Source organism: Cebus imitator, unplaced genomic scaffold (assembly GCF_001604975.1).
Source record: "Cebus imitator isolate Cc_AM_T3 unplaced genomic scaffold, Cebus_imitator-1.0 Scaffold285, whole genome shotgun sequence".
In the NCBI taxonomy this organism is placed as follows: domain Eukaryota; kingdom Metazoa; phylum Chordata; class Mammalia; order Primates; family Cebidae; genus Cebus; species Cebus imitator.
The window spans coordinates 2,194,098-2,217,737 of NW_016107600.1; the positions used below are offsets into that span (position 1 = coordinate 2,194,098).

The window sequence follows — 23,640 nt, forward strand, 5'->3', positions numbered from 1 at the left end:
TATTCTGGAGGAAGCTTCATCAGGACAGAGGCATGGGGTGGAGACAGTAACTGTCAGAAGTTCTCTCTGGTGTAAGATGGAAAGGCAGGGGTTAACCTGGCTTTGTCCTGGTTGATGGATTCTGGAATCATAATCCATTAGCTTTGCCTGCATGGAGAGAGGCCAGGCAAAAGCATTCAGATTTGTCTTTGTTCTGTGCTTTTGCCATCCCTGCCAGGCACAGAGGGGCTGTGGACATGTAACCTCCACCCCCACACCATGACCAAGAGACAATGAAATATTCTTGGGGGCTATCTTGATTGCTATTGATCCCAAAGCCCTCTTCCATGGGGAGAAATAAGCAGTTTCAACTCTTGGTTATTCAGGCTATAAAACAGATCATCCTAAAAACATCGCTCCAGGGGCTTGTACCTGCCCAATTCTGCGGGGCCCTGGCAGTTTAAACAAGACAAAGCACTGATTAAAGAGGGACTACTGAGAGGTCAGATGGTGGGGGGGATGGTGGAGTCAGGAAAGCTTGGCATTAAACTTTGGGTATAGATAAACTTAATACAGGCAGTGGCAATAGCTTGAGATTAAAAAAGAAACATTAGCTGCCATTATGATTAATGTTCAAATTCTTAACAATTTATGAAAGATTGAGGATGTTTCTGTAAAATGTACCTTATTACGGGGTATCCTCTTCTCATGATAAGGTAGCTGTGCCTAAGTGGCCTCTCTCTGTCTGCTCCCTGCAGGCTGCGCTACATGGTGAAGCAGTTGGAAAATGGGGAGGTAAACATCGAGGAGCTGAAGAAAAACCTGGAGTACACCGCTTCTCTGCTGGAGGCTGTCTACATAGATGAGACACGGTGAGAGAGAACGACAGAATGAGAGGGGGCAGGTGTGGCATGGACAGAGACCGGAAGAGAGAGGGTGGACCAGATATAAAGAGCTCTAGGTAGTGGCCGGGCACAGTGGCTCACGCCTGTAATCCTAGCACTTTGGAGGCCAAGATGGGTAGATTCTTTGAGCCCAGGAATTTGAGACCACCCTGTCTCTACAAAAAATGTAAAAAATTTAGCCAGGCATGGTAGCAGCTCCTATAGTTCTAGCTACTCGGGAGGCTGAGGTGGAAGGATGGCTTGAGCCCAGGAGGCAAAGGTTTGCCGTGAATTGAAATCACACTGCTGCGCTCCAGCTCCAGCCTGGGTGACAGAACAAGACTCTGTCTGAAAACAAAAACAAAAACAGAGCTCCAGGTATCCAGGCAGAAACAGTGGTAGAGATAAAGAGGCAGAGGCAGACATAGAGGTACAGAGATAGTGACAAACACAGATATCAAGAAGGACAGATGACTGCTTCAGAGTTGGAAGGGACCTTAAGGCTCATCTGCTCCAGTGTGGAATGCCTCTAGACATGTGCTGCCCAAAATGGGAGCCACCATTCTGGGTGGCTATTGAGCACTTGAAATGTGGCAAGTATTAATTGAAATGTGTATGCAAAATACATGATGAATTTCAAAGATTTAGAAAAAAGAATGTAAGATATCTCATTAACATATTTTATAAAGCTGGGCATGGCAGCTCATGCCTGTAATCCTAGCACTTTGGGAGGCTGAGTCAGGCTGACTGCTTGAGCCCAGGAGTTCGAGGCCAGCCTGGGCAATATGATGAAACTCTGTCTCTACAAAAAATTAAAAAATTAGCTGGGTAAGGTGGTGTACACCTGTAGTCCCAGCTACTTTGGAGGCTGAGGGGGAGGATCACCTGAACCTGGGGAGGTTGAGGTTGCGGTGAACTGTAATCACACCACTGCACTCCAGCCTGGGCCTGTCTAAAAATACACACACACACACACACACACACACACACACACACACACACACACACACAAATGGTTTCATGTTGAAATGATATTTTGGAGGTATTAGGTAAAATAAAATTTATCATTGGGCACAGTGGCTCACGCCTATAATCCCAGCATTTTGGGAGGCTGAGGCAGGTGGACCACCTGAGGTCAGGAGTTCAAGACCAGCCTGACCAACATGGTGAAACCCCGTCTCTACTAAAAATACAAAAAGTAGCCAGGCGTGATGGTGGGCTCCTGTAATCCAGCTACTTCGAGGCTGAGGTAGGAGAATCGCTGGAACCCAGGAGGTGAAGGTTACAGTGAGCCGAAGTGGCACCACTGCATTCCAGCCTGGGCAACAGAGTGAGACTCCGCCTCAAAGCATATATAAATAAATAAATAAAGTAAAATTTATCATTGAAACAAATTTCACCTGTTTTTCTTTACCTTTTTAATGTGGCCTACTAGACAATTTAAAATTTCATATATGTGACTTGCAGTTTATTTCTATTGGACGATGCTGCTCTATAGCATCCCTGAAAGACGCATTCCGTTTCCTGCTTGAACACTTCCAAAGTTGGGATGCTCACTACCTCACATAGAGACCTGTTTCATTACTGGAGATGTTAGATAGAGAAATACAAAGATAGAGAAAAAGAAAGGAAAGAGGAGGGTTGAAGACAGAGAGCGAGCTGGCATGAGAGTTACTAAATGTGGGGTGTGGCTGGGTACAGGGTCTCTAGGCTGTGGAAACCTGCTGTCTTTCCTCTGTGACTCCCCTTCTGGGGTCTCAGGCAAATCCTGGACACGGAGGATGAGCTGCAGGAGCTGCGGTCAGATGCTGTGCCTTCGGAGGTGCGGGACTGGCTGGCCTCCACCTTCACCCAGCAGGCCCGGGCCAAAGGCCGCCGAGCAGAGGAGAAGCCCAAGTTCCGAAGCATTGTGCATGCCGTGCAGGCGGGGATCTTCGTGGAACGGTGAGGCTCGCCCATACTCGGCCTCCTTCTGCCTCTGGCTGTGGCCCTCTTTCCTGGCCACCTCAGTCTTCCATGACCACCAGCCATATGATCCCATGGCTCATCCCCGTATCCCCAGCTGGCCAGACCTTTACTCCCAGACCTTCATATGTGGGCTTCTTTCCATTGTTCTCTCTTAGGATGTTCCGGAGAACATACACCTCTGTGGGTCCCACTTATTCTACTGCTGTCCTCAACTGTCTCAAGGTGACTCTGGGTTTTCGGGAAAGAGGAGAAGGTTGGTGGATGGAATAGCCATTGGGACTTCTAGACCCTGTTTATGGCATGATTTTTGCCTTCCCACTCACCCCCCTTTTTTTTAAATTTGAGATGGAATCTATCTCTTGTCTTCCAGGCTGGAGTGCAGTGGCACAATCTCAGCTCACTGCAACCTCCACCTCCTGGGTTCAAGTGATTCTTCTGCCTCAACCTCCCAAGTAGCTGGGATTACAGGCACCCGCCACCATGCCCAGCTAATTTTTGTATTTTTAGTAGAGATGAGGTTTTACCATGTTGGCCAGGCTGGTCTCGAACTCTTGACCTCAAGTGATTCACCTATCTTGGCCTCCCAAAGTGCTGGGATTACAGGTGTGAGCCACTGCACCCAGCCTGCCTTCCCTTTTAACTGTTGTTCCCACGTTCATCAAAACAGCTTTTGCCCACTCTAGGAGCAAATTCCTACCTTCCTGTTTCTCCCATGCTGAGAGATATATGGGAAGAAAGAGGTACATTTCATCATCTCTTTTCTTTCCTATTTACCAAGACTTTGTACTCATGGGAAGTCCTTTTTGAAGTCTAACTTCAACCCCTGCTGCTGCTGCAAAGCAACATAGTCTATTGTTTCTCCACAGAACCTGGATCTCTGGTGCTTTGATGTCTTTTCCTTGAACCGGGCAGCAGATGACCATGCCCTGAGGACCATTGTTTTTGAGTTGCTGACTCGGCATAACCTCATCAGTCGCTTCAAGGTTGGGCAGCATCCTACCTCTACCTCCAGGCGGGATTCTCCATTCCTTTCATGCCTGTTCTAAAAGCCTCCTAACAAACAGATTTCACAGAATCCTCAGTCTCAACATCAGGGAAGTCTCCCCACACTCACGCCCAGTCTAGCCTATTTTTTTTTTTTTTTTGAGATGGAATCTCGCTCTGTTGCCCAGCCTGGATGGAGTGCAATGGCACACTCTCAGCTCACCGTAGCCTCCGCCTCCCGGGTTTAAGTAATTCTCCTGCCTCAGCCTCCCAAGTAGCTGGAATACAGGTGCGCGCCACCATGCCTGGCTAATTTTTTTTTTTTTTTTTTGTATTTTTAAGTAGAGACGTGATTTCCCCATGTTGGTCAGGCTGGTCTCGAACCCTTGACCTCATGATCCGCCAGTCTCAGCCTCCCAAAGTGCTGGAATTACAGGCGTGAGCCACCGCACCCAGCTCCGGTTTAGCCTTTCTTTTACTTGCTGCACTCTTAGTTCCAGACTTCATTAATTGCTTTCTAGGGGGAGAGTCTAGGTTTGCATCCATCTAGCCTGGGATTCTGCCCTCTCCCTCTTTGCTTTTTTCCCCCAATTTGCCCTATCTAGGCTGACTTGCAGTGTGGACACTGGAGGCCTGGAGTTCAGATGCTGTCAGCCAGTGCCCTTTGGGACTAGAATCCATGTGTTTCCTGGATAAAATTGGCCAGTCCCTCCCCTGTCCCCTAGTTCTGGTCTCTGTGCAAGGAATTATTTGGAGAAGGTCAGCTCGTGACAGGGCTGGGGTGGGGTTGTATGACAGCAGGAGGGTGTGTGAACCTCATTTGCTCTTCAGCTTGTCTGAATGGGAAGAATTATATGAGATTCAAGTCCTTCCTAGATCCTACACCAGGAGGCAGCATCTTTTGGGAGGGAAAAAGTGCCAGGAAAAAAACCACTTTCACATGGAAAAACCACATTTGGGAGTAGAGGGTGAGGGAGGTTGAAGAGTCATGATGGGGATATTGGGTCAGCACTCTGGGGAGCAGTAGATATTAAAGGTGGAGGGAAACGTGGGTGCTCTGAAGGGCCATAGAGAGGGGCAGTTAAAGGAGTACAGGTGGAGGTCCGCTCCCAGGCCGGCTTCTGGAGGTCCTTCCATCCATCCTCTGCCTTCACTTCACTAAAACAAATTATCTGTGCATGTGAGCCTTTCCTCCATCCTTGACTCCTCCTTTTAAAGCAACTCCGTAGGGGGTTTTCCAAACTTGCCTGCAATGGTCAGTTGAAATTTTCTTCAGTGCTTCTAGAAGCCTGTTCTGCAGTTTTACTTTCTTCTTTCCAATCCTGCCCTCTCCAGGACAGAGAGTAGCAGGGCTCTCTTTTCCCTAAGACTTTTCCCAGCTCATGTTTCTCCAAACTGACTCTAGACTTCAGTCACTAGCTTCTCCTAAACTCTGCCTCCTTACCTGGAAGGACTGGGTTTGGGGGACCCCAACAGTAGCTGTGTTGGGTTGGGTTTGGCCTAGGCCCAGTGTGCTTTGCTCCAAGGCAGTTAGAGGAAGGAGGGGTGCTTATTGTTTTAGTTCTCTCTGACGGTGGAGCCAGGAGGAGCTGCCCTTCTCAAACTCCACCTTCTCTTCCTGGGTACCTAGCCCCTCCCCTACTCCTCCCTTTTTCTTCCTTTTCCTCCAGGGACGCTATGGCAACGCAAAAGCAAGGGCAGTTGTCATGGAAACAGTCCTTTAAAATTTCCTGAATTTGGGGCACAGCCCTCCAGGGGTGCGGGTGGGGAATGTTAGGGTCTGACTGACTGGTGGTGCTCCTTCTGTGTCTCTGTTACCGTATTGCTCATCTCTACAGAAGCCTTCCGAGTCCTGACCCTTGGTCCCCTCCTAGCCTCAAGAGATCCAGGGACAGATCACCAGCCCTGTCCTTTGGGAGCCTTGAGCCTTTTGAAGTGGGCAGACATATCGTAAGGGCATACACAGAGACAGGGACAGAATTCAGAGTAGCTGGACAGAGCTCTGGCTCTGGGTGCTTTTGTGTGTGTATTGTGGGACTGAGGGTGTGGACACTGCTGCATGTGGAGGGTAGGGGTCAGGGAGGGCTTCTCAAAGGAGAGGGTGATCCACATCTGGCTAGGAGAGTCCTCTCTAGGTCATCTTATTCTTTCCCGTGCTTCCCACCCCTTCTTCATGGTTTTGGATTTGGGGATGGAGTGGGGTGGTTGGAAGGTAGAAGGGAAGCTTTTTTTCCTTTTCTTGGAAATCTCCAGGGAAATAATAATAATTATAGCTATTCTTTAGAGAGCATTTACTAAAGGCCTTATACTTATCTCATTAAATTCCAGGTGGGTGGTATTATCTTCATTCTGCAATTAAGTATCTGAGGCACAGAGAGGCACGTGGCTTGCCCAAGGTTGCATAGCCAGCAGGTGGTAGAGGCAGAATATGAGCCCAGGCTCACGTGACTAGGTCCTGTGACCTCTCCCTATGCTACGCTGCCTTCTAAAGAAAGATGGGGTTGTTGATCTTGATCCATAGTCACCATGATTCCTGTGGATCCGTCATACATCTCCATTCCCCCCACCCCCCTGCAGATTCCCACTGTGTTTTTGATGAGTTTCCTGGATGCCTTGGAGACAGGCTATGGGAAGTACAAGAATCCTTACCACAATCAGATCCATGCAGCTGATGTTGCCCAGACAGTCCATTGCTTCCTGCTCCGCACGGGGATGGTGGTAGGTGCCCTGGAGATCATTCTTCTGTGATTCAGGGCCTATGGCTACAAAACTGGGAAGTCTAGACTGTAGTCCCATTTCTGCTTCTTCTCTTTGGTTCTTTTTGGGCACTCCAAAGCCTTTACAGAGTCAAATTAGATGAATTCACTCTAGAGAATTTGCAGGTAGACTAAAACTTCTTGGACAGTGCTAGGGACGTGTGCTGGGATGCAGTGGGAATGCTGCAGGTTCGAATGGAGGAAGGTCCTTGGCCATTCCAGGAGCTGAGAAACCTGGCTGCATTAATGAGAGCTGGCCTTGAGGCATGGGAGGGATGGGGTGAGTGGTCTAGCCTGTGTGTGGAGGTTCTTGGGCAGTGGCCAGCAGGGGTCAGTCTGTCCCGTTCCTCCTGTAGCACTGCCTGTCGGAGATTGAGGTCCTGGCCATCATCTTTGCTGCAGCCATCCATGATTATGAGCACACGGGCACTACCAACAGCTTCCACATCCAGACCAAGTGAGGCGTGGGGATGTGGCAGGGGCAGGAGGGGCCAAGCGGAGGTGGGGGAGGTTGCCAGAGCCCCTCGTTACATGGGGTGGGCATGATGACCTTTGGCTTCGTAGGTCAGAATGTGCCATCCTGTACAATGATCGTTCAGTGCTGGAGAATCACCACATCAGCTCTGTTTTCCGACTGATGCAGGATGACGAGATGAACATTTTCATCAACCTCACCAAGGATGAGTTTGTGTGAGCATAAGCCAGTACTTGGCATCCCTAAGACTCCCTTACCACAAACCCTGTTTTCCACTCCCTGGACCTCCTGTCCCACAGCGCTGAGGGGGCTGATCACTTCTTTTTCTGTCCACTCAGAGAGCTCCGCGCCCTGGTCATTGAGATGGTGTTGGCCACGGACATGTCCTGCCATTTCCAGCAAGTGAAGACCATGAAGACGGCCTTGCAGCAGCTGGAGAGGTGGTGTCTGGTGGGGTGTGGCTGGGGCCAGGCCAGAGGGAGGGGTGTGTGAACTGGAAGGTGTACACACGGGTAGTTGGTGTGCCAGGTCTTTTCCTGGATGCAGAGACTCCACTGGCTGCAGGTATCTGACTGCATCTCTGTGTGTGTGCGTGTGCGTGTGCGTCCTTACGTTTATGTACAGTCTAGGCAGCTGATCCACTGGAGAGTGCTTTGAGCTGGGAATCTGAGATGGGGGGTCCTCACCGCAGCTTCAGGACAGGCTTACTCTTGAATGTTGGAAAATTCATTCAACCCTTTTGGACCCCAGTTGTATTACCTCTGAAATGGTGAAAATGATGTGCCTCCCCCTATGACAGCTTGCCCCTGGTTCCCAATCTCATAGGGCTATAGGGAGAGTCATGTGAGGTTAAAAAAATATACTGAACAAATGCATAATTACATCTAATGCTGCTTAAAAGTGTGTGGCAGCATATAAATGTGTGTGTGTGTGCTGAAGGTGTGTGTTAATCTCTGTGTATGGTGTTTATGTGTGGGAGAGTATGCAGTGTCACAGCAGGTCATTGTTGAGGATATAATAATAATTACTATTATTCTAAATAATATCTAGTGAGCACTTATTATGTGCTAGACACGCTCCTGAATACTTATTTGTTGTTTGTCACTTAAGTCTCAGAACTACTCAATATGTGGTAGAGTTGTTATTTCCATTTTAGAGTTGAAGAAAATGAAATATGGAAATTTTAAGTAACTTGCTCAATGTCACACAGCTAACGTGTAGCGTGTATATAGATCTGAACCCAGGCCTTTTGATTCTAAGAGCCTGGGCTCTTGGCTACTAATCTGTGCTGCTACCTAAACATATATAAGTGTGTGTCTGTGTGTCAGTGTGGTGTGTGTGTGTGTCTGTAGCTTTGGAGGGTGTTTGAAATTACTTGAGGCTGGGCATGGTGGCTCATGCCTGTAATCCCAGCACTTTGGGAGGCTGAGGCAGGTGGATCACTTGAGGTCAGGTTTTGAGACCAGCCTGGCCAACATGGCAAAGCCCTGTCTCTACCAAAAAAATACAGAAATCAGCTGGGTGTGGTGGATGGGCACCTGTATTCCCAGCTACTTGGGAGGCTGAGGTGGGAGAATCACTTGAACCCAGGTGATGGAGGTTGCAGTGAGCTGAGATTGTGTCACTGCGCTCCAGCCTGGGCAACAGAGTGAGACTCTTGTCTCAAAAAAAAAAAAAAAAGAAGTTATATGAAATGGTGTGCCTGGGAAGTTAGGGAGTGGTCCGGGTTTCTTTTTCCTAAAAGATCAGTCTCCCTTCCCTTGCCACCTGCCCCAACCAGGATTGACAAGCCCAAGGCCCTGTCTCTGCTGCTCCATGCTGCCGACATCAGCCACCCAACCAAGCAGTGGTTGGTCCACAGCCGCTGGACCAAGGCCCTCATGGAGGAATTCTTCCGCCAGGTAGCATGGCATCTTTGCCTCCCCCCTGCCATGGGGGTGTTCTCTCCCCTTTTGCCCCCCAAGTTCCCCACTCCTATTCCATATCCTTCTTTCACTACCTGTAGCCACTGACCTGATCCCAAATCCCTGGGGTAAAATCCTGTTATCCTAAAAGCCTAACAATAGTTGCATTTCATTTGCATGTACTTCATTTGCATATTGCTCATTTCCAGGTCAAAGGTGCAGACAGTTCGCACAACATCCCCCTGCCCCCCACCTGTACCCCAGATCTGGTGGGTCTGAGGTATCCTCTCCAGCTTTCCTACCCTGTTGTCTCCTCTAGGGCGACAAGGAGGCAGAGTTGGGCCTGCCCTTTTCTCCGCTCTGTGACCGCACTTCCACCCTGGTGGCACAGTCTCAGATAGGTGAGTGTCCTCTCCTGCAGGGAGGGAGGACTGGGAAGGGGAAAAGATGCTGCCTGGGCCAGGACTGGTCCAAGTCCTCAACCCCCCACACTGTTCTTCCTGTAGAGGAAAACCTGCTGTGCTAGAGCGTGGGGTCCTGGGTGGGAAGCCGGGGGCTGCAATGGCAGGGAGGAGCTCTCTGGGGCACGAAGACATCATCCCAAAGCCTGCCCCGCATTGGGAAGTTTCCAGCCCCAGGTTACCTCTCCACCCTCTTTAATAAGCAGCCAGGGGTCCAGGCCATGCCAGCCGGATCCTCTGCCTAGCCTTCCAGGTAATAGTAAGGCATCTCTACGGCATCGCTCCTCCACTGCAGGGTTCATTGACTTCATTGTGGAGCCCACGTTCTCTGTGCTGACTGATGTGGCAGAGAAGAGTGTTCAGCCCCTGTCGGATGAGGACTCCAAGTCTAAAAACCAGCCCAGGTGAGGGTGGCTGGCGTAGCCAGATATCCTGGTTTGGGAAGGCAAAGGTAGGGAGGGATTTGGACTCGCAGAGAAGACGGACTCACAGCTATGGTGGGGTGGTGGGGAGGCAGGCTGCTTCAAGCTTGGGAGTCCCTCTGTAGTCAGGGGCAGGAGGATGGGAGCAGAAGGGTGTGCCTGCACCCGTGGTCCCCTTCACCATGTTTTTGTTTCTTCCATTAGCTCTGTCTTTACTGCCTTCTGGATAATCTTGTTTTAATTTTTCTTCTACCAGGAGGGAAGATGTGGAGAGGGAGGAGTGAAATTAGCGGGAGAGGTACAGGGACTTTGGGGAGTATCTAGTAGAGGGAAAAGAGGAAGACAAAGTTCCCCGATCTTCTGCTGGTCTTCCATGTCCTCCAATCCCAGGGCTAAGGTGACTCTGGAGTGGGCTAGGTCTTACCTCTTGGGACTGTTGGGGGGGTTCTGCTTCTAGCTTTCAGTGGCGCCAGCCCTCTCTCGATGTGGAAGTGGGAGACCCCAACCCTGATGTGGTCAGTTTTCGTTCCACCTGGCTCAAGCGCCTTCAGGAGAACAAGCAGAAATGGAAGGAACGGGCAGCGAGTGGTGGGTACCATGGCAGAGGGGGGGCGGTGAGAACTTGTGTGGATGGCTCTTGGGGTACTAGGAAATCGGTTTTTCTTAAGCCTCTGGGGAAACCCTTCACTGGACTCGTTGAGTTGGGAATGGAGCTGATCAGACCATTTAGATCACAGGAAAGACTGGCTGAATGGCCTGGACTGTTCTAAGAATGGGGGTGGAGCGATGACAGAGAGACAGCCAGACATTCCACAACCCCAGGGTCCCTGTGCACACTGTGATCCCTGTAAATGGTATCCCTGTAGATTTGGCTAATTTGGTGGCCCTGGCTGGGAAATCTCTTCCTTTATGGGGGGGCGGGGGTGGTAGGGTGGTGTTGAAGGTTCTGAGTTTTAGCAAGGCTAGAGAGGCTCTTCCTAAGTGGAGATGGGTTGAATGCAGTTCAGCTTGAAGGCAGGGTGATGGAGGTGAATCCCTTACTTGTCTCCACATACTCCTTGGGTTCTGGGGAAGAATACTTCTTGGGCTAAGCTCAGCTTCCTTTATGCTCCTCTGCAGGCATCACCAACCAGATGTCCATTGATGAGCTGTCCCCCTGTGAAGAAGAGACCCCACCCTCCCCTGCCGAAGATGAACACAACCAGAATGGGAATCTGGATTAGCCCTGGGGCTGGCCCAGGTGAGCCTGTGGTGGTGGAGGGATATAGCTAGGTGTCTACCCTGGTATCTTGATGGGTCATCTCTGGGCTCCAATGGATGTGAGATTCTCCCTCCCTCTTTTGAGCAGTAAAATGGAGGGAGTAAAGATACAGAATGGAGCCAAAGTATGGGTGGAGCAGGGAAATCCTCCCACCTCTTCTGTCCCCTGGTCCCTGCAGGAAGGAAGGAGGGAGTTCCTCAGAACAGCAGCAGAACAGGGAGGGCCGTGCCAGGCGACAGCTAACCTGCCCTGCCCCTTACGGAGGGTCAGGGAAAAGGAGCCCAGCCACGGCTCAGTGAGGACGGCTGCACGTGACTTCGCCCCTACCCGCCCCCTTGGCTAGGCACCCTTCTGAAGGGGAGCTTTTGCACAACTCTACTCGGGTCTGAGTGGGGATCAGGACTTGGAGAAGGAAGGTCAGGCTGGAGGCAAAGGCAAAGCTCAGGACACTGAAGCTTCTCCCTCTTTTCCCAGGTCTTCACTGAGTCCAAAGTGTTTGATGTCATCAGCACCATCCATCAGGACTGGCTCCCCCATCTGCTCCAAGGGAGCGTGGCCGTGGAAGAAACAACCCACCCGAAGGCCAAACGCCAGAGATTTGGGGTTGGGGAAAGGGCCCCTCCCCACCTGACACCCACTGGGGCACACTTTCATGTCCCGGCAGCAAGACTGGGGAACTTCAGGCTCCCAATGGTCACTGTGCCCATCCCTCAGCCTCTGGACTCTCTTCATCGCCAAGTGGCTGCCTCGGAGCGGGGAGCTTCCTGGAGGCTTCCCAGGGCCTTGGGGGAGGGTCAGAGATGCCAGCCCCCTGCGCCCTCCCCCATCCTTTTTGCCTCCAAGTTTCTAAGCAATACATTTTGGGGGTTCCCTCAGCCCCCCACCCCAGATCTTAGCTGGCAGGTCTGGGTTCCCCTTTTCCTCCCCTGGGAAGGGCTGGAATAGAATAGAAAGCTGGGGGTTTTCAGAGCCCTGTGCGTGGGGAGGGGACCAGGTTCCTTCAGGGCATGGTACCTTTCTAGGACCTGGGAATGGGGTGGGTAGGACATCCTCTTCACCCCACAATTGCACTGCTTCAGCCCATCTCCAGCCTGATCCTCCGCAACCTTCCTTCTCTTCCATTCTGGCCCAGTGACTGGGGAAAAAGGAGCCATTGTGACCAGGGGCTGCGGGAGCCCTTTCCTGGGACCTTCCTTGGGACTGGTCTGGGCCCCAGGGCTTGCCACCTGCCCTGGCTGAGTCCTGAGCCCTTTGCCTCCTTCCTCTCCCATAGGGCTGGGAGGCTCCCATCCGACCAATGTCTGTAAAGTGCTTTGAGATCTCCCCAGCAAAGCACCTTCAGGATGTATCTTATCAGCACAGGCAGGAGACACCAGCTGGGTTAGGGTCAAGGGTACCTGGGGAGGGCAAGGTATAATCCAGTAACCTGTGTTGCTAAAAGAGAGGGTCTGTCCTTTCCTTTCCACCTCTCAGAACTGGTCCAGCTGCAGGCCCTAAGAAGCTCCTCCCCCGGGACAAGTGGGGGGTAGTGGGTGAAAGGCAGTTGGAGGAGGGCTCAGGGCTGCTGCCTTCCTGCCCTCTGGAGAGAACCCAGCCAGGCACGGTGCCCATTCCTCTCCTCAGGCGCCTCCTTGCCCCCACCTTGCCCCCACCTTGCCCCAAGAAAGGCCAAAGTCCAGGTGACTGCCCTCCTTCTTTCTTGTAAATACCAACCATGCATTTGTACAGTGGGCCCTGTTCATGCCAAATCCGTATCCATGGTCTCCTAGACCTGCTACCCCAATACTTCCACCCCACCCCACCCTGAGTAGGCCAGAGACGCATGTGACTCACCCCTGCCCTTGGTCTCCCAGACCCCTGCTGTAGCCAGAGAACAATAAAGAAGGGAGACCAGGCCTGACTGTGTGTGTTCACTGGGTGCAAGTGGACCGAGCGTCTTCACGTACATACACTTTTTTCAGCATGATAAAACCTGGGTGAGGTGTTCTCCCTTACACACACATATATATATAGAGTGGTATCTATCTGGGCAAGCTGAGGCCCAGACAGGAGGCCATGCCCGAGGGCTCACAGTAGGTGCGTGGCAGAAGTGGGGCCTGACGCTTCTCAGGCTCTGCTCTTTCCTCTGTATCACATGCTCCAGCAGGGAGGGGGAAAGTCTGGCCTTCCCCCCTGTCCTCTCTCCCACTACCTGGGAAAATCAAAAACAGCAGCAGGAGAGAGGCCTGGCTGTGAGATCTGAGACAGTTTCTTCTCTTAGGTTTGTTCTGTGTCTTATCTGGGCTCCTCAGTGTCTAGGACAAGGGGACCCTTCCAGTCTCCAGCGTGGCTTCTTCATTATGAGCCACTGTGTTGTCTATCCATTGTTGCTAACGGGTTGAAATAAGGGACGGCGGTCCCACAGCTGGAAGAGGGAACACATCCTGAGGCTTGGGAATCCAAAAGGAAGGCAGCGGAGGCTCGGACAGGCGAGGAGGTATCCACACACCACCACACCCTCTTTCCCAGGGGCCAGGTGCCATGGCGCAGTTCCCCCTTTGTCCAGCAGATGGAGCCCACAGCACAGTCACAGCTGGACACGGTACAGGCCTTAGAGCGCCAAGTCTTCCAGCTGCAGGGCAGGCCTGCGAGGTGGTCTGATCATTCCTCAATAGGAAAAGAGAACCTGGGCCTTTTCTTCCTGCGCGGCACCCTGGAAGTTAGTCCTCCCACCTATCTGACCCTCATCTCTCTTCCCACAGCAAGTAAAGTCAGGACTAGGGGAAGAACTCTTCCCTGCTCAAGGCTTCTGCCCGCTCCTCTATTTCTTCCTTCCCAGAGGCAGCTCGGCAGGAGGGTGGGGGCTGCGGCCAGCGCAGGCGGGAGAAAGGATTCTCCGAGTTGGGAAAGAAGGAAAGTGCCAAGGACCTAACACCAAATTTATCACTTTTTAAAAACAAGAGATTTTCCCCAAAAGTGAAGAAATAAGAAACAAATCCGGCGTCCATGCATTCCCAGACTGCAGTCCTCATTCCAGGTACCTCCTCCTCTCTCAGACCTGTATGGAGGAAGGGGGCAGAATGAGAAGGTGAGAGGCCAGAGGGTCATTCTGTCCCTTCCCCTGCTGGCCATCCCATGTGTCAACATCTAACGTCTTAGGAAGCTTGTTCTCATGTCTGAGCAGTCTCTCCTCTGTCCAGTCTGTGCGGGGGGCTGGAGATTGTAAAGTCAAGGCTCAGGAAGTCACCTCATGAATGCATCCTCCAGGCAGGGAGAGCCACCGCCCACCTCACCTGGGCAGGTGTGGATCTCCCTTTGGGTTCCAAATCCCCTTTATCAAAAAATCCATGGCCTACTGCCATCACCCATTCCAGGAGCTAGAAGTCTCACACAAAGTCTAATCTCAATCCTTCTTGCTGCAGCTATCCATTTCTTTTTGTCTGTCAGAGGAGATGCAAGTCCTTTTATCATAAAGGATAACTCTTCAGGGACTGAAGCTGGTTGTTTCCCTTTTCCTAGACTCCAAATACTAGTCCCTTGCCTTTGTCCACATAGCCTCCTCTCCTGCGACCTGGCAGCCCAGCCCTGGGGTCTTACCGAGTTGGCTCACTTGGAATCCAATGGTGGTATATGGGTTGAGGGTTCCTTTGTGCTGGGTTCCTTACTGCCTCTTTCCTGAGTTTTAGGGATGGATTCTGCAGGCTCTGGGGAGAGAAAATAGGTGGTGGGAGGAAGAGGTAGCATTCATAAACGCACTGGGGAGGGAACTGCTTCTCCTCACTGCAGTGAGGGCCCCAAGACCAAGTTGGGTGCAATCAGGCAAGACCAACAGGGTTTTCTTTGACCACAATTACTATGATAGGTTCACTTTTAAAAAATCTTCAATAAAATGGGAAAGAATAAACCCTCTAAAAACAGTTTAAAAAACAAAACTCAATATGTGTCTAAACCCGACATGAACTCATAGGAGACTATTTTTAGTCTTTATTCTGCTTAGTAAGACCATTCACTGGATTGCAGAAATGTTATGTCTTTGATTATAGGGTTCTCTGCCGGGAATACGATGTGATACACAGTTTACATACTGTATCTTCACAACATTGGAAGCGTTCTGAGTTCTGGAATAGTTCTGGGATAAGGGACAGTGGCCATAGCCCAGTGCTACCAGCTTCCACGTCCTGCATGCTCGGCATGTGTCAGGTGCTGTGCTAAGAGCCAGTCTCACTGAATAGCCACACACAACCACTGCAACAGGCATCCTCATTACCATTTTATACCCTGAGGTTAAGGCGTTAAAGCAGCAAGTGGCAGAGCCAGGATTCTAGCCTGTGAGTGCTGTTCCCATGAAGTGGGTTTCCCCTATGTAGCCACGGGGGGGATCTTTCAGGTTCATGGAAGGGTTTGATGTCACTCAGTAAGGGAGGGTGAAGATTTAACTATAAGCAGAATATGCAAATCGATTCATATCCTTGAGACAGTTTTTACCTACCACTAGGCCTCTCCCAGCTCCAACTCTTTTCCCTCCCCCCAGTGGGTAAAGCTTGCCTCCTGCTGGGCTGGGAAACAGGATGCCTGGGGCCCTTCCCAGCCTGAACATACTTTTTGCTGTCCCAGAGGTGCCCAGCCTTGACTCCACTTCTGTGTCTGGGATCCCAGGTGGGCGGGACTCCTGGGTCCCTGTGCTCTCAGTGGCTCCCTCAGGCTCCTCTCCTTGCTCCTGTTGCCCCAGGTGATGTTCAACCATCATTTGGAGCTCTGGGGACACACAGAAAGGGAGGGAATGCCGGACATGACTGCCTGGAATCTGCCTGGAGTCTCCGCTGTGGACCCCCAGATTCAGCAGCCTCACTGAAGGAGCAGCAGGCATTGCTGGGTGTTTGACTTTCCCAACCACTGAGATCTGAGCAAGAAGGGGACACTAGCTGGCAATAAGGAGGGATGAAAGCTAGACCATAAAAAGTACTCTTTTCCGCTAGGCACGGTGGCTCACGCCTGTAATCCCAGCGCTTTGGGAGGCTGAGACAGGCGGATAACTTGAGGTTGGGAGTTCAAGACCAGCCTGACCAACATGGAGAAACCCTGTCTCTATTAAAAATACAAAAAAATTATCCAGGCATGGTGGTGCATGCCTGTAATCCCAGCTACTCGGGAGGCTGAGGCAGGAGAATCACTTGAACCTGGGAGGCAGAGGTTGCGGTAAGCCGAGATCGTACTACTGCACTCCAGCCCCGGCAATAAGAGTGAAACTCTGTTTCAAAAAAAAAAAAGTACTCTTTTTCACAGATGAGGGAGGTGTAGGAGGAGAGCCTTTAGGAACAAGAGATCCTCCTATCTTGCTGGGATACATGGTCTTCCCTGGGGGAAGGTGGAAAGACTCAATTTAGATTCAAGAAAAATTGAGTACCTTATACGTGTTGTGCACTGTGCCGGTGAGTTCACATAGACTATTTCATCTGTTATAATGAGGTAGTATTCAAGGCTCAGTAAGTTAAGCAGTTTTTCCAAGACCACCCAGCTAGTCGGCGGCAAAACTGGGATTCCAGCCTCAGTTCGTCTAGCAACAGCGCTACCATAATCAAGGCAGATTTAACGACCTCCCTTCCAAAGGGCAGTAGGTGTGCTCCCCAGCTTCAGGCGTAGAGGAGAAAAAAGGGATGAGAGGGGTCTTGCGAACCTTTCATTGTGGGTGTGATTCTTGTCATCTTCTTCCGTTGCCGTGGAGACATTGCCACAGTAGACTGTGAAGGACACAGAGCACAGATGGGTGCCAGCCCCCCTTGCCCTCCTCCTTGGCCTTGCTAGGCTTTTGGATTGGAGCTTGGGGTAGGTATGAGCTTCAAAAAGTCGGGGAAGAAAACTCCTGCTTCCCCAACCACCTCGACAATGGTGAGCAAGGAGACTGTGTGAGAGAGAGAGAGACAGAGAGTATGTGTGTGTGTGTGTGTGTGTGTATCTGTGTGTGTGTGGTGCATGTGTATATGTTCACTCATGCACATTGGCGGGTAGGGGCATAGGGAAATGAGAGTCAAAAATATCCTAGAGATGGGCGGCAGGGTTTTAAGGAATAATCCCCTAATGAACGTGGGGGTTCTCTGGCTGGGCTGAGTGGGATGGGCCAGCTCACCTTGAGATGTGGGTTGGGGATCCGGTCTTCATCTATCTCTGAAGAGAACAGAGAAAGGAGAGGGTGATGAGGACAGGAAACCAGGGATTCCCATAGAGCTGACTTCTCAGGGGAGGGGATTCTGCAGCCACGCTCCTCCTGGGCTGTTCCTCACATCCGTCCCCAGGTGTCACATCTTGGCCCTCTTGGCTGCCCCAGGGCTTTTCACCGGAGCTCCTCTCCTGCGCTGCCGCTACCTCCACCCCCTGCATCTAGTCCTGTCCTTGACTCTGTGGTCAACCTGCGCCTGCATCCTTGCCTCAGACCCGGAGATCCACGAAGGCAGGATCTGTGGTCTTTGTGCTTTTTTCTTCCTCTGAAGTATCCATGTCTCTTTTTCTTTCAATCATTCCTCCATCCCAGGGTCAGCCAGAACTGAGCCCTTCCTAGGAGGGAACAGTGGTACAGAACAGTACACTTGTTCTGCGCGGGGTCTGGAAAGTACAGCTGGCGGTGAGCTGGAGACCCCGGCATCCTGAGCTCCAGCCTCGAGTCTTAGCCTGACACCTTCTCTTCCACACCCCTGTCACGCTCCCCTGCCATTCTTGGAGACCTTGTTTTCTCCCCAGACCTTGATGGGGATGCTGGTGACCAGAATCTCAGCTGCTGCCTGAACTGCTTCTAACCTCCCCCTCCCACTCTGGGGGCTGTGAAGAGCTGGTGGAGGCGATCCCTCCCCCTCACAGCTGACACTGCCTCTAGGGGTGGGGGTAGCAGCATCTCAGTTGCTGGAGAAACCTGGACGGCTGTTGCCACAGCAACCAGCACTCAGTTGACCACCCCAATTCCTAGGGGGCTTAGGAGCCAGGTGGTCTCCCCACTTCCTAACACTGCTCCAGCTTTCCAAAAGCAAAGGAAATTCTGCAATCCTGCCACCACTTTCCTGCCCTCAGGACTGAGGACATCCCTGCCTCCTCAGAGCCGTTCCTCTTCCATCTAGTATCCACCTCTCCCATTGGGACCCACTGCTGCAGTGGCCCCCACTCCCTTCAGCAACCTGTCCCTGGCTTACCTGGGGATGACTGGTCACTGGTCAGCACGAGGGTGGCAGGGGTGGGGCGGCGTCTCCGAATCTGAGGGAAGGTGGGAAATAGGGAAGAGGTCAAGTACACATGGAAGCATCAAAGCCCCACCCAAAACCACTCAGTAAGATAAACCAGGCTAGCCTACTTAACACACCTCAAAAAATGCCATGTTGATGCAGCTGGAGGCCATTATCCTAAGCAAACTTATGCAGAAACAGAAAACCAAATACCGCACATCCTCACTTCTAAGTGGGAGCTAAACACTGAGTACACATGGACATAAAGACAGGAACAATAGACACTGAGGAATACACGAGTGGGAGGGAGGAGGGCAAGGGCTGAGAAGCTACCTATTGGGTACTATGCTCACTATCTGGATCAATCGTACCCCAAACCTCAGCACCACACAATAAACCTTTGTAACAAACCTGCACATGTACCACCCCCCGAATCTAAAATAAAAGTTGAAAAAAATGCCATGTTACACTGGACTGACTGTTCCAGGGTGAACATCCCCGGATTCCTCCTCCCCTGGGGAGAGCTAATCCTAAGGACCCAGAAGACCCCCTCCCCTTCCCCCTCCCTGCATGCCCCCATCTACCCTGTTCTGCCTCTCTACTTCCCCCTGGTCCCAGCCCCAGCTCTCCATCTCAGCAGCTATATCTGCTCTGCACATTGATCTCTGGCCTGCTGTCCTTCCGCCCATCCTGGATCAATGGTCAGAAATAACTTAAGAGGGCACAGGGCTTTCTCCCAGTCTTCTAACCCACTCCCCAAGCAGACGTTAACATTTGGTGTGACAGCACCTGCAGAGAGCATCCTTTTCAAGCGCCCCCCAGTCTGGGGGGACAGCACAGAGAAGGATCTGAATGTGCATCTCCTCTGGCCTGTGCCCCTCACTCCCGAATGTCCTCTCTATCCTTGGATACATTGCCTTTCTCATTTGTGAGGAAATGGGGTTGGGGGAATCCTTGTCATGGTAAATATAATATCGATACACGGAGGAGCCCTAGGCAGGACCCTGGTCAGGGCCTAAAGCTTAGCTGAAAAATCTTATCCTAGGCTCCATGTCCCAGCCTAAGAAATTAACATATAAAGCTGACCGACTACCCTGCCTCTGAGCCCCCTTACCCCCACTGTTGTTCTTTTGTCACACTGCCAATAAAGTTGATTGTTGTTGAAGTCAGTCCAAGGACTCCTGGGAGGTGTAGTTTTTCCCCTTTCTCTGGAGGCTTTAGAAGCTTGGAAGTGAGGGGAAGGATGGGGGTTAGAGAATGACCCTCTAGGTTAGCAATGGGGAGGGGAGGGCAGGCTAATGGGGCTGGAAAAAGGGCTAAAATTATCCTGGGCTGAGAGGAGTAGGGTGAGGACACTGAATGATCAAACCCTTATCTTTGCTTGTCCATTATTTAGAATCATCACCACTGGCCGTGGGAGATGAGGGAGGTGAACACTGCCCCCCTCTATCCCCAGAAAAGTGGGGGGCACTGGCTATGGCAAGATGGGCTGTTTAAGCCTGAGGGGGGACTCTAAAGAAAAAACAGGATGCCCAGAATGGGTGTGTGGAGGGGGAGGGCATCATTTTCCCGGGAGAATTCAGTCACATCTGTTTTGGGTGGCATTTCAAGGTCCCGCAGTCCAGTCCTTTGTGTATGTGTGTAAGTGTGTACATGTATGAGCTGCATGAACATGAACTGTGATGCACATGGGCAGGGAACCATCTGTTTCTTGTGCAAGGGGTAGGGGCCATCCTTTGACTAGAAGACTCCTCTACTTCTTTCTATCCCGGAGGGGCCAGGTGTGGTGGTGGTAGAAGACAGGAAGGGACAGGGAGAGGGTGGAGTGGAGATTAGTGGGTTGAAATAACATCAGAGTGGGGAGCCCAAGAAGGAGACTGCAATTATGACAGAGGGCAGCAGGGCTGTGTGGTCTTGGACAGGTCCCTTCTTGCTATCCTTACAGCAGAAAGGAGGAAAGTCAGACTTCCTGAGGCACCTCCCAGGCACCTGAACTAGTAGGAGATCAGTAGACGGTCTCTTTTCTTTATGTTATACCTATCCCAAATCCTAGCTCTCAAGAGCACGTGGTACCTTCGCTTCGGAATTATTTCCAAACCAGTCATGTCAAGGATCTGGAAGCTGTGGGCACCCCTCCACCCCTGCCACTCTGTGCTCTATAACTTACAGCTTCCAACTCCTTTTGCCCTCCCATGTTGGTCTGGGTTAGGAGCACCTGCCAAGCCTGGAGCTTTTTGCCTAACACAGCAGGAGGGGCTGAGGTTAGACTGCAGGAAGAATTTCAGGCCTATGAGACACAGATTCTGAAGATTAGAGAAAGCAGGCCCAAGTCCCTGCTCTCTTTTTCCCTCTGGCTCCCTTGTCCCCTAGATCCCTGAACCAGCTGGCCTACCCCCTCCTCCTCCCCACACACCCACTACACCTGCCTCCTCCAACACCAAGCAGATGCAGGTGCCAGGCCCTGTCTGTGCCAGTGGGAGGCAGTTCTCTTCGGAACCACATCCCCAACCTCCACCGCCCAGACTCTTGAGCCCCTTTCCTGGGTCTGAGGTTATCGACCAATGCCCTGCCTCCAGGCATGGCAGCCTTTCCCCTGACTCCCAGGGAACACGCCCCATGCTGGTGGCTCTGCATCCTCCTCCTGCTCTACAGATTTGTGAGGCTTCACCACAATCTTTCCCGTAGTCACATCTTAGAGCTCTGAGGCAGGGGTTCACCCCAGGCCAGAGACAGGATGGAGACACAGGTACCTAACCCTACCTCCACAATGGGAAGCTAAAGTGATGGGGAGAGTGTGTGTACCCGCTCTTCCCTTCACATCAGACCTTATTCTACCAAACAGCTAGAGTAACAAAAATGACAAAAAAAAACACTCTCTTTACCTTATTCCAAGAGGTCACAAAGTTTTTTTTTTTTTTTTTTGGTGGGGTGGGAGGAGGGGTTGGGGGTGGCCAGCCACAGCCTGGCAACTCGTTGGGAGAAACAGAGAACTGACCTTGTGGGAAATTGATATTCTTTAGGAATGGGATTGTCTAGGCAAATGGACAGAGATTACAAAGAGATGGAGCAATAGGCAAATAAGCAAATATTTGGCGAACGAACAGTAGTAAGGACCACGGGTAGTCGCCAGCTCCACACACACGCTCACTCTCCCGGAGGCATACACTTGCTCACACACTGCCCCCTCTGCCAGGCTGCTCTGAGCTAAAAATAGACCAGGCGAGGAGGCTGGGCCAGGGCCCTGGACTCCCACCCCTTGAGCCAAGGCTGTCACAGTGCTTCTCCCTTGCATATGGTTCATCTTGAACCCCAGCCCCTGGAAAGTCTCCACGTCCGGCTTCCCAGTGCCGCCAGCCCAGTCCCACCCGGCCTCCCCACTCCAAAGGGCAGGAGTTGGGAATAAGGACCATATGCCCAGACTTGAAGAAGGCAGCCTCAGCCTATGACCACCCCTCTCCCCTCTCCCGCCTCCCCGGAGCCCCAGCCCTCTCAGTTGTCCTCAGTTCCTTCCCGTTATCACTTTGGGAGCCCAGCAAGGTGGCCCCCAGTTAGGAGGGGACAGGGAGAGCTGTTTCTCCTCTTCCAACTCCCACCCTTCCAGGCCCCCCCTCCATTACCGACCCCTCCCCAGACCCCTCCCGCACTGCTGCTGTTCCCTTCAGTGCCACCACCAAGCTCAGAAACTCTGGTGGGGTTGACTGGGTGAGCGATGCAGGGTTGTTTAAGGAGGGAGGGGTCGTGTCCTCAAGCAGGCCCCCTCCCCCAGGGCTGGGGAGGAAGATAGCGACTCTCGCGGGGCCAGGCATGGAGAGGAGGCGCTCTTCCTTCGCTCAGTCTCATAGAAGCACAGATCCGAGATGTGGCTCCGACGGTGGGGGAGGGGACAGAAGACCCCCCCTCCCCAAAATGAGCGTTCGTCCTCAAAAGGGCACGCTGCTAAGGGAGGACCAGGCAGGATCCCGGGTTCCACCAGTCCCGGGGTCCCTCGTCCTTGGCTGGGCGCGTCCCCTGCCGCCCCGCCCTGCTCCGCACCTGCTCCGCCGCCTCGGGGTCAAGGTGCGGCTCCAGCAGCGGGACCGTGAACTGGATCTTTCGGGGGCTGCTGTCTTGCTCCATGGCTGGGGCGGCGGCCGCTGGGCGCGCGCTGCGACGGGAGGGAAGGCGGCGGGACTCGGGGCTGGGGCGGGCGCGCTGCCTCTCCGCTCCGCTCCGGCCCCGGCCCCAGCCCGGCGCGCTCGGCTCCCGGCTCCCGGCTCCCGGCACAGCGCTCCCAGCTCGCGGCTCCCGGGACTTTGCAGCCGCCGATTGGCTCCGCAGCCGCCCCTCCCGGACCCTCCCCCTCCCCCAGCCCGGAGCCTTAACCCCGTCGTGGCTGCGCCGGCGGCTGCGGGGGTCACCGCCCCGCGGGCCGGCGAGTCCGGGCGTGGCCCAGGAGCCGTCGTAGCGGACAGCTCAGGCAGAGACCTCAGCGTCCTCGGAGTTTTGGAAAGGGAGTGGGGATGGGGAGCGGCCAGGAAGAACTTCTCCTGGCCGGGGCGGGTTGTAGGGGCTGGGAAAGTAGAGGGGCGTTGCAGGAGAGGAGGCTGCAAACGCGAGGGGAAGACTGCGTTTATGATTTTGAAGGGGGTGGTATTATAGAGAAAAGAGGGAAAGGGGATTTAGGCATGCAGCAGGAGGGATTAAGGTTAGACTTCGAGAGGGACTTTCCCTTGAAAGGAAAACACTAGGCGGAGGTAAAAACTTGGAGGGAAATACAAGGTCTGCACACCCGTCCTGTGTTCCCTCTGTGCCAGGGAGAGGAACCGGAAGACCTCGGATGGTCTCCGGAGGGCGCGTTTCTCCTGAAGTGCATGTGGGGGTGGGAGGAGGGCTTGGGGAGACAGGACCATCTGGGACTCGGCAAAAGGAATAATGAGGCTGGGGAGCCAATCGTGCTTGTGAAATCGAGTTCCTTTTCTGCTTGCTAAATTAGGGGATGTAAGGTAGGTGAAAGGCTGCGAGGGGAACGTGCCTGGGGGTGGGGAGAGGAACTCCTTTGGTGGGGGGGCTTGTTTACAGATGGGGTTGGTTTCCAATTTCACTATTGGCAGGATACTGAAAAGGAGCTGCTGTAACTGAAGGGATGGAGGTTAGACTACGGGAAGAACTTACTAGTTTGGTGGAAGACTGAGATGCCAGTCAATATGAGCCAGTGAGGGAGATAGGATATTCACAGGAGCTGGTGTGCATGGTGCAAAGGGCTGGGGATCACTAGACAGGGGAAGGGGAGGTGCTGGGCACCTGGGGAGGGTAGGGCTGGATGCATCTTCGCTGGGGAGAGGGTGGAGAGAACTGGGGACGGGGAGGCCAGCACAGGGAGTGC

General features: G+C 52.5%; 2 protein-coding genes across 8 annotated transcripts in view; one reads left to right on the plus strand and one right to left on the minus strand.

Annotated features, from left to right (window-relative positions):
• PDE1B (phosphodiesterase 1B) overlaps window positions 1-12,989 on the plus strand; it is a 31,021-nt gene extending 18,032 nt beyond the window's left edge. For all 7 annotated transcript variants that reach the window (XM_017501891.2, XM_037729005.1, XM_037729002.1 and 4 more), the window contains 14 exons: window positions 738-851; window positions 2,625-2,807; window positions 2,987-3,053; window positions 3,698-3,814; window positions 6,393-6,533; window positions 6,928-7,028; window positions 7,136-7,261; window positions 7,385-7,486; window positions 8,827-8,947; window positions 9,270-9,351; window positions 9,707-9,815; window positions 10,291-10,421; window positions 10,953-11,073; window positions 11,569-12,989. In XM_017501891.2, coding sequence (XP_017357380.1) covers window positions 738-851; window positions 2,625-2,807; window positions 2,987-3,053; window positions 3,698-3,814; window positions 6,393-6,533; window positions 6,928-7,028; window positions 7,136-7,261; window positions 7,385-7,486; window positions 8,827-8,947; window positions 9,270-9,351; window positions 9,707-9,815; window positions 10,291-10,421; window positions 10,953-11,056 — 1,498 coding nt within the window. In that variant the 3' untranslated portion in view covers window positions 11,057-11,073; window positions 11,569-12,989. The remainder of the gene's footprint in view (window positions 1-737; window positions 852-2,624; window positions 2,808-2,986; window positions 3,054-3,697; window positions 3,815-6,392; window positions 6,534-6,927; window positions 7,029-7,135; window positions 7,262-7,384; window positions 7,487-8,826; window positions 8,948-9,269; window positions 9,352-9,706; window positions 9,816-10,290; window positions 10,422-10,952; window positions 11,074-11,568) is intronic.
• Window positions 12,990-12,997: 8 nt separating this feature from the next.
• On the minus strand, window positions 12,998-22,578 carry PPP1R1A (protein phosphatase 1 regulatory inhibitor subunit 1A). The gene is made up of 7 exons (XM_017501895.2): window positions 22,311-22,578; window positions 18,249-18,309; window positions 17,198-17,235; window positions 16,748-16,811; window positions 15,673-15,828; window positions 14,671-14,777; window positions 12,998-14,131 (listed from the first exon to the last, which is right to left on the minus strand). The coding sequence occupies exons 1-6, from the start codon at window positions 22,392-22,394 to the stop codon at window positions 14,680-14,682; spliced, it is 501 nt and encodes a 166-aa protein (XP_017357384.1). The 5' UTR covers window positions 22,395-22,578; the 3' UTR covers window positions 12,998-14,131; window positions 14,671-14,679.
• Window positions 22,579-23,640: the final 1,062 nt, after the last annotated feature.